This window comes from Hyperoodon ampullatus (assembly GCF_949752795.1).
Source record: "Hyperoodon ampullatus genome assembly, chromosome: 11".
In the NCBI taxonomy this organism is placed as follows: Eukaryota; Metazoa; Chordata; class Mammalia; order Artiodactyla; family Ziphiidae; genus Hyperoodon; species Hyperoodon ampullatus.
Window position 1 is genome coordinate 75,963,235 of NC_136924.1, and position 8,245 is coordinate 75,971,479.

At 43.4% G+C, this 8,245-nt stretch overlaps 1 protein-coding gene across 1 annotated transcript in view; it reads right to left on the bottom strand.

Annotated features, from left to right (window-relative positions):
• The window catches only part of FGD4 (FYVE, RhoGEF and PH domain containing 4), a gene marked incomplete at both ends in the record, with an annotated part of 196,128 nt that extends 190,794 nt beyond the window's left edge, over window positions 1-5,334 (bottom strand). Inside the window, one exon of the mRNA XM_079715259.1 lies at window positions 4,872-5,334. Within this exon, the coding sequence (XP_079571385.1) occupies window positions 4,872-5,148 (277 nt within the window). The remainder of the gene's footprint in view (window positions 1-4,871) is intronic.
• Window positions 5,335-8,245: the final 2,911 nt, after the last annotated feature.

An 8,245-nucleotide genomic window follows, 5' to 3' on the forward strand; every position in this document is an offset into this window, starting at 1 on the left:
GTTGTAAACAAACGTACTGTCACCAGGCTCTGTTGTTCCATTTATAGAGCACAGACAGAGTAGATTTAGCATAATTCTAAAGGGCCCTAGGATTTTCAGAATGGTAAATGAGCACTGGCTTCAACTTCAAATCACCAGCTGCATTAATCCCTAACTACACCAAGATTAAATCCACGTGCCCTTTAAGTACAGAGGTAATGGCCTTGGGCCAACCCCTAATTCCTACACCAATAAATCCAGGCCCTCTTCTCTGTCACCAGTTAGATCCATGACCCTGAGTTTTTCTCAGTAGAGGAAAGGAATAGGTGATTGTGGATTAAAAGTCTCTCAATGTTCCTAGGTTCACAAGTTTACATGGCTATTCATTGAAAGACAACTGACTACTCTTTAAACTGCTCTTGGCCTTCCAAGAAATAAGAAAACTTCCTGGTTCCTGATCCTCTGAAGGACTTTCCTATTTCAAAGTCCATCTTAAGCAGCTTCTAGGAATCATTGATGAAATTAACATCACCATTTTATTATAAATCTTTAGATAAACTGTGTGTTTAGATCACTGTTTCAAATATAATACGCATTCATTAATGTTACAAACAATATTAGCCCTAACATATATGAAACACAGTAACTGTATTGCACTTTGCCTCCAAAGCCCTGGGAAACCTTAAGAACTAGTATTATAAGCGTGTGAGTACTGAAGCCAGAGAGACCTGGTTCAAATCCTATCTCGGAAGCTTAGGCTGGTTGTAGAGCACTGCAACTTGGTTTTTCTTTTTCTCTAAAATGATAATACCATCTATCTTGCAGCGTTGTCATAAGAATAAGTAATACACATACAGTCCTGGTTCAGAATCAGCATTCAATAAACAGTAATCACTCTTATCAGTATAACCCAAATCTTCATCCCTCCTCCTCCAACAAAAGTAAAATTAGTCCTCAAAAAGTGCTCAGGATATTGGAGTATGTGTTGAAAATCGAGTATTCTAACCATGGTGAGCATTGGAAAAAGGAATTCTACTTATAGAAAGTCTGCACAAATCGTGTAAAAAGTCCTTCACCACAAAGCATCCAGATGCTGAATAAATTACAACAGATATACTTTTAAATGTACTGCTGAAATCAGAAGAAAATAAAGGAGATTCCCAAGAACAAGAGAAAAAAAGAAAAAGAACAATAAACTTAAACTCTAGTGGGGGAACCTAGAGCCCAGGAACTGCAGCTCTTGCAGCGGAAGGGGAGACATGGGCCTTGAGCTTGTGAAATGGGAAAGGACTGAACCTGGGACCTATACTGAAGAGGCTACACCTTGGATAAAAGGATGATGTGGGAAAAATCTGCCTTCCATCCAAGCCAACTGATAAGAAAGTCTGCAGACCTACACTAAGCCTAAGTGGAAAAATTAATGACAACAATGCTGATCTCCCCTTAGCAAACCTGAACTAAATTTACACCTTCTTCAAGTCAGAGAAATGCTTGGCTAATCAAAGTGGTCATGGGGTGGCAGTAGAAACAAACATATTTTATAAAGAAAGGCATCTTCAATAAAGATCCTTCAGGATTCCCATAAAACTAAGGAATAACTGAGGAAATAAGCTACCTTCAGTGATATTCAATAGACAAACTCTGCCCCCCGCCCAAGGGTTTCAGATATTCAGACTATAGAAAAGAACAAAACGAAAGGGACAGAAAAAAGCTGGACCAAAAAAAAAAAAAAAAAAAACCGCACACACAAAGTAAGAAAAGTGTGTGTATAAAATATCCCTTTAAATGTATGTTCTTACCATAATGGAATTATATGCTTTATGTGATGTGTGGTAAGAGCACTGCCTTTAATGCCAGGCACACTTGAATTTGAATCTAGCTAAACAAGTACCAGTTTACGATTCCAAGCAAGTTAGTAAAACTTTCTGTGCCTCAATTTCTTTAGCTGGAAAATGGGCATAATACTACCTACCTATTAAAATTGTTGTGAAATAAATTCATACACATACATTCAGGTGTGTATGTATTCAGGTGTGTATGTATCACAAAGCACAGTTCTTAGATAGAGAAAATGCACTCAATAAACAGTAGCTATTATGAACACCATAGGGAAAGGATTTTCATTCATCCAACAAGTATTTACAGTGTCTCTTATGTGCCAGTCCTAGTGCCAGACATTTTGGGAAACAGAAATGGATAATGACTCCTTGTTATGATTCTAACCTGCATACTTGTTTTGGGCCAGCCATCTATCTATATAATCTTACTTTATTCTCCCCACAATCTTATAAAATACTCTCCTGTCCAGATTATCTCCACTGTCCAGATGAAGAAATTGAGAAATTAAGAGACTTGATTCAATTCATCAAACCGGTAGTATAAGGACTTGAACTTGGGCACTATATGACCCCAAAGCCTATGTCTTAATTTAATTACCTCACCTAGATGAGGACATTGCTACTCAGATATATATGGAGGATGTGGTTGGTAGACTTTTTTCTTTGTCTTTCCCTTTCCTTCTTTCTTTTTTCTTTTTTTTTTTTTTTTTTGAGAAAAAGCAGAGAACGCTAAAAATAACGGATTTCACAGTCATGGAATATAACACAACACCACTAAACTGAATTCTTAGTTTTTGTTCCCTCTTCAAGAGGGAAAGTAACACTTCAATTATGAGTAACATCCACTATACATGTAATGGGTCTAAATGTTGTAGTTTCCATATATAAATACTTTTCTAGGTACTACAGAGTAAATTGGCACTTCTTGGGAATTTAAACCTGGTTTACTTTTTGATGAGGGGAGGATCCTACTTATATAATGATAAACAGTTGGATGAAACTTAACAGGCAGGCAGATTAGATTCAAAGAAGGAAGCAATTTCTAAAATGTTTTTACCTCACCAAATTGAATGGGGTGTGGTCACTCAACATGTCAGACTACTTTTCAAAACATTAGGTCACTCTCCAACAGATACTATAGATTACATCATGGTAAAGAGGAACAATCATACCTAGGAAGATCCAGTAATTAATTTTCAACCCTGAAAATAACGGCAACAAGAACTTTGAGTTCTTTTAAACAATACTGAGACACCCTAACAGATTAGAAAAGTTATTGCTAGGTCCTCCATCTTGTTAAAAAAAAAAAGAAAGTGTTCTGGATTTTCTCTGTAGAAAAAAGAGAATAGAAAAGAAAAAAGGACTCTTCCATAAGCACAGCTGCCTTGTAGAAATGATTTACACTGCTCGCTCCTACTTCTAGGAGGCAATTCATCTTTTGCTCACCTACTCAGAGAGTTTCAAACTAAGCACGAGATTTTCAGTAAAATAATGATGTAAAGACATTGGATCCCTTTACCCTCCAACTGAAAACTGCTGATGATTAAGAAATCGAGTAGGGCTTCCCTGGTGGCGCAGTGGTTGAGGGTCCACCTGCCGATGCAGGGGACACGGGTTCGTGCCCCGGTCCGGGAAGATCCCACATGCCGCGGAGCGGCTGGGTCCGTGGGCCATAGCTGCTGAGCCTGCGCGTCCGGAGCCTGTGCTCCGCAACGGGAGAGGCCACAACACTGAGAGGCCCGCGTACCACAAAAAAAAAAAAAAAAAGAAAAAAAGAAATCGAGTAGCTCAAACAATTAAAAAATTCATAAATAAGTAACTTCAAAACAAAGTAACGAATTTTCACTTAAAAGGAAGAAAACGCCCCTCTACTCATTTTAGAGTGAATCTGGAAGAGATTTTATAGATTATTTCACCAGAGTCTTCATTTCGAAGATGAGGAAATTGAGACCTAAAGCACTGTGATTCGATTACTTGTTTATATATTTTCTCACATCACTATTTCTGCCTTTACCTAATTTGGCTATAAATTTGTAATTTATCACCCACCATGCTTTTCTGTCCTATGAGTAAATACTACAGCTTCAGGATGGAACAGAGAAAAATTCTAAAGCTCCAAGACTTCACAGTTAAACCATCATAAAAGCTTTGCTTAATAAGAACAAAATGAGTGTAAGTGAATAAAAGCATTTGTACTTCTGCTACTCAAATAAGGTTTCTGCTTCATAACTGGTCTATATACAAGCCATCTCTGCTTATGGCACAATAGGAGCTCAAAAGCCGTGGGTGGGGGTTAAAGAAAAGTTTTGCAATTCAAGAAAAAAAATCCCTAATGTGTTCTACCTAGCTTCAAGCCCGCCTAGGGAGAACAGAATGCATTTAAGGAGCGAAGGAGAAGTTGTGAGCTGCAACAGATCATTTTGAGGATTTCTTCCAAGGCTAAGAGTCGATGGAGAATTCAGAATTCCAAATACCGCATTACTGATATCTTAATTTATCAATACAAAACCACAAAAAAAAAAACTGAATTTCTTGATAGTAGGAACATGTTTCCTTCTGAGAGACCTGCAGCTTTTCACACTTAAGCGTCTTTTTCCAAAGGGAAAACCGGAGCACTCAGGACTGCTGGTCCGAGGTCACTCAACAGGTAGGCGGCCGGACCAGGACGAACATCAGCCTCCCGCATTTATTGCACTAGTCCTTCACAAGGTCTGCCGAAAGCAACTTAGCGAAAAACCTTAAACTTCAATATCTAGAAAACATGTTATTAATTCCTAATCAAACTTAAAAAAAAAAAGTTATCCTTTACTTCCGGAATTCCCTGGTAAGTGACCTCCAGGACTGATAAGTTCAGCCTCAGGCGCGCTCCCGCCAACGACCTTTGGGGGAAGGGACAAAATAGGTAAAGTGGGTGGGCGGTCCGGAGCAGCCCTCTGGGAAGGTTTCCGAACTGGCTCCCACCGCTGCGGTGGACGGGGCGCACCTGCAGGGCGCTCGGCGGTCCATCACCTGCGACAACACCCCCGCCCACCCCTTACCTCCCGAGGCGCTTACCTGGGGCGTCTGCGGGGGCCTGGCCCCTGAACGTGGCCGTCTCGACCCATTCCAGGTGCGACGAGGGCCGACTCCACGGCCGGGGGGTCCCAGGCGGCAGGTAGGAGGGGTTGGACTTACGCCGGATCGCCACCCGTCTGAAGTTGTAGTCGCCCTCGCCGCTCATTTTGCTGCGTTCGCTCGCGGCTCGGCACCCTCGCCCGCCCTCGTCCGGCCGCAAGCGCGCGCTCGGCGGGCTCCTGAGGGGCGACCGGACCCCCGGGGGCGTCGCTTGCATGCCCAGGCTCGGCGCGACTCGACAGAGATAACTTCGGGGCTGCTCGGCGCCGGCGCCCTTCTGCTCCGGCGTCTCCTCTGCAAGTGCTTCCTCGCCCCTTCCTCCCGGGACTCCCAGGGCCGCGCCGTGAGTTTGGCCCCGACTCCCTGTGCGGCAGCCGCCACGCCCGGTCTCTGCGGCTCGCGCTCTCACCTGACGCCGCCACTGCAGCGGCTGACTTGGGCTGCCACCACCCCCTCCTCTCTGGACCAATCGCCAGCCAGCCCCCGAGAGCGCCGAGAGTTCGGCCTGTGGTCGCCGCTGCCGCTACCGCAGCCGCCGCGTCCTGGTCCCGCCGGGGCAGCAGCGCAGCACGCTCGCGCGGTGCCGCCGGGAGCGTGCGCGCGGTGCCGCCGGGAGCGTTCCGGGCAGCTCCTCCCCTCCCCTGCCCCCTCCCCCTCCCCCTCTCCTCCTTCTCCCCTCCTCTCCTCCTCTCCTCCCCTGCCTCTTCCCTCTCTCCTCCCCCATCCCCAGCGAGCCCCGGCTCGCCCTCGGGTCTCGACCGGAACCACGCATATCTGGGGTGCTCCGAAGGTCACCGCGCTCACCTGTGGGCCACGCCCTGGACTCGGGGAGAAAGAAGAGATCATTACAGCTACTCCGGACTCTGTACAGGGCCTGCCATTCTCGCAGAGCCACACGGCAAGGGTCACACGTATGTCTCAAGCTGCTTCTGAGCCCTTGATAATGATCTTACCAGTGAGGTATTTCAGATAAGGAAACCAAGGTGCGGAACCTACACAGAGTCACACAGTACTGCAGAGTTAGAATGCTTACCCGAGACTCTGCCCCAAAGTCTGTCCTTATCTCACTGAACTAAAAAATCTTGCCAGGAGCTTCGAGCCAGAGAAAGATGAAGAGGTGCGTGGAAGTAAAAGAGAAGGTGGAGCTGACTGTGCACAGGTTTCCTGCAGAGCATCAGCCCCTCCATCACCACAAACACTTTCGGGACTTCATTAGTAATGCACTTTAGAGTCCTTTAATTTGTTAAGTCATTTTTTTTAACTTCAGCTAAATATTAAGTTGAAATTTTTTTAATTGGTTTGCTTACCTGCATTGTAAAACTCATTACTCTAATAATGAAGAGTCTGTGTCCCAAAACCACAGAGGTAGGAGGGGAAAGAGCAGCGTTCCGAGTATCCCAGCTCAAGCAGAAAGAATTGCCCAGCCATCACTCCCACCTTAGAAGCCACCCCACATTTTTTCAGATGGACTTTCATCCAGGTAACGTCTTCTCCAGCTCCCTGAAGTGTAACCCATAACCCAGTCCTCCTCAAGAAACCTTTCAGAAGGCAGTTCAACTGTCTCAGTCTCCTTGGCTGTTACTCCAATAAATATACCCCTTAGGAGAAGGAACTACCCCCATAATTTCTAATGCATCCTTTCAAACCTTGTTAAAAGGAGCTTTTGCTCCCTTTGAATTTCTTATCCCTGTATCACTGTATTGTACCTAATTATTGTTTCTCTTTCTCTGTAATTGTGGTGTTATCTACTATGCTATATAGTATCAGAAATAATTTAAACAAGTGGTTTCAATAAATTAATAATGAAAGGGGTTTTACCTCCATATGCATAAGCTAACTATAATTTAAGTGCAGGTTTTTTATAATTTATTTGGTTCAATAAAAAAGGTGGTGTTGCAATCAAAAACACCATACTAGGGCTTCCCTGGTGGCACAGTGGTTGAGAGTCCGCCTACCGATTCTGGGGACACGGGTTCGTGCCCCGGTCCGGGAGGATCCCACATGCCGCGGAGCGGCTGGGCCCGTTAGCCATGGCCGCTGAGCCTGCGCGTCCGGAGCCTGTGCTCCGCAACGGGAGAGGCCACAGCAGTGAGAGGCCCGCGTGCCGCAAAAAAAAAAAACAAAAAAAAACCACACCATACTAGCAACCTAGCTCAGAGCTATCTATTTTTAAGTAAGAAGATGATGGCAATCTTCTCTTTTAGAGAACTGGTTACTCATGAAACTTAAAGGTACCCCCCTACTGCCCCCTCCCCCACTATCTCAGTAGATGCTTACTCTTTCTGTAGAGAACTGCAGTAAACATACCTGTATGGAGCAAAAAGGTATCTTACCCCAAGTATTTGCAGCAGCAGTTTAATGTATTTTGACTTGTTTACATTATATGTATTTCTATTTCTTTCATGGCTCAAGTTGTTCACATTACCTAATATAATGTTAGTTCACATCAGTGGATGTCTGTATTTTCAGACATCATCTGACATTTCCTCTCTCAATGTTATGATGCTTAATATTTTCTGATAGAAACCATTTCTCAGGGACTTTGCATTTGATGACTATGTTTTTGCAACACTAAATGAATGGATCAACAACTTTATTTGATCTCAATTTACCATAGGTTAGAGTAGAACAAATTTTTTGGGTATCATCTTATACATATAGTCCTTATATAGTATTTTATTTGCTTATATAGCTAATAGAAAGTTTGGTAGTAATTCACTTAACACATATTGAGTGAGAACTGTGCTGGGTCCTGAAATACAGAGATGCATGCAATACACAGGTGCTTATACTCCATGTCTCTGTGACTGAAACAATGCTGAATGCTGACTAAATCAGGTATCATTTTCCTTGGGCACACAAGGAGACATTTAAACCTTCCCTTGCAGTTAGGTGAAGCCATGTAACTGGATTCTTCAAAATTTTGTGGGCAGAAGTAATATGTGTCACCTCCAGGCCTGGCTTTTGCACCCTGGCCATAAAACTCTACTTTTCTCCAACTACCAGTTAGAATGCAGAGGAGCCAGTGGAAGGACCTGAGCCCTAACCATGTGGAGCCACTGTATGGAGAGGAGCTGGCAGTCCAGAATCACCCCTTTCCTATGAATTAACATACAAGATCAGACTAGCAAAATGCATAGGAAGGCTATGAACTAATTCATATTCCTTAAATTTTGTCTTTATATTTTCCAGTGTAGCAAAAATTATAGACATTGATATGTCTTTTTATTCTAATTAAAATGTTTTAAACAAACATTCAATTTAATTTTAACAACAGAACCAGTCTCAGATTGATCTAATCCCTAATAAATAAG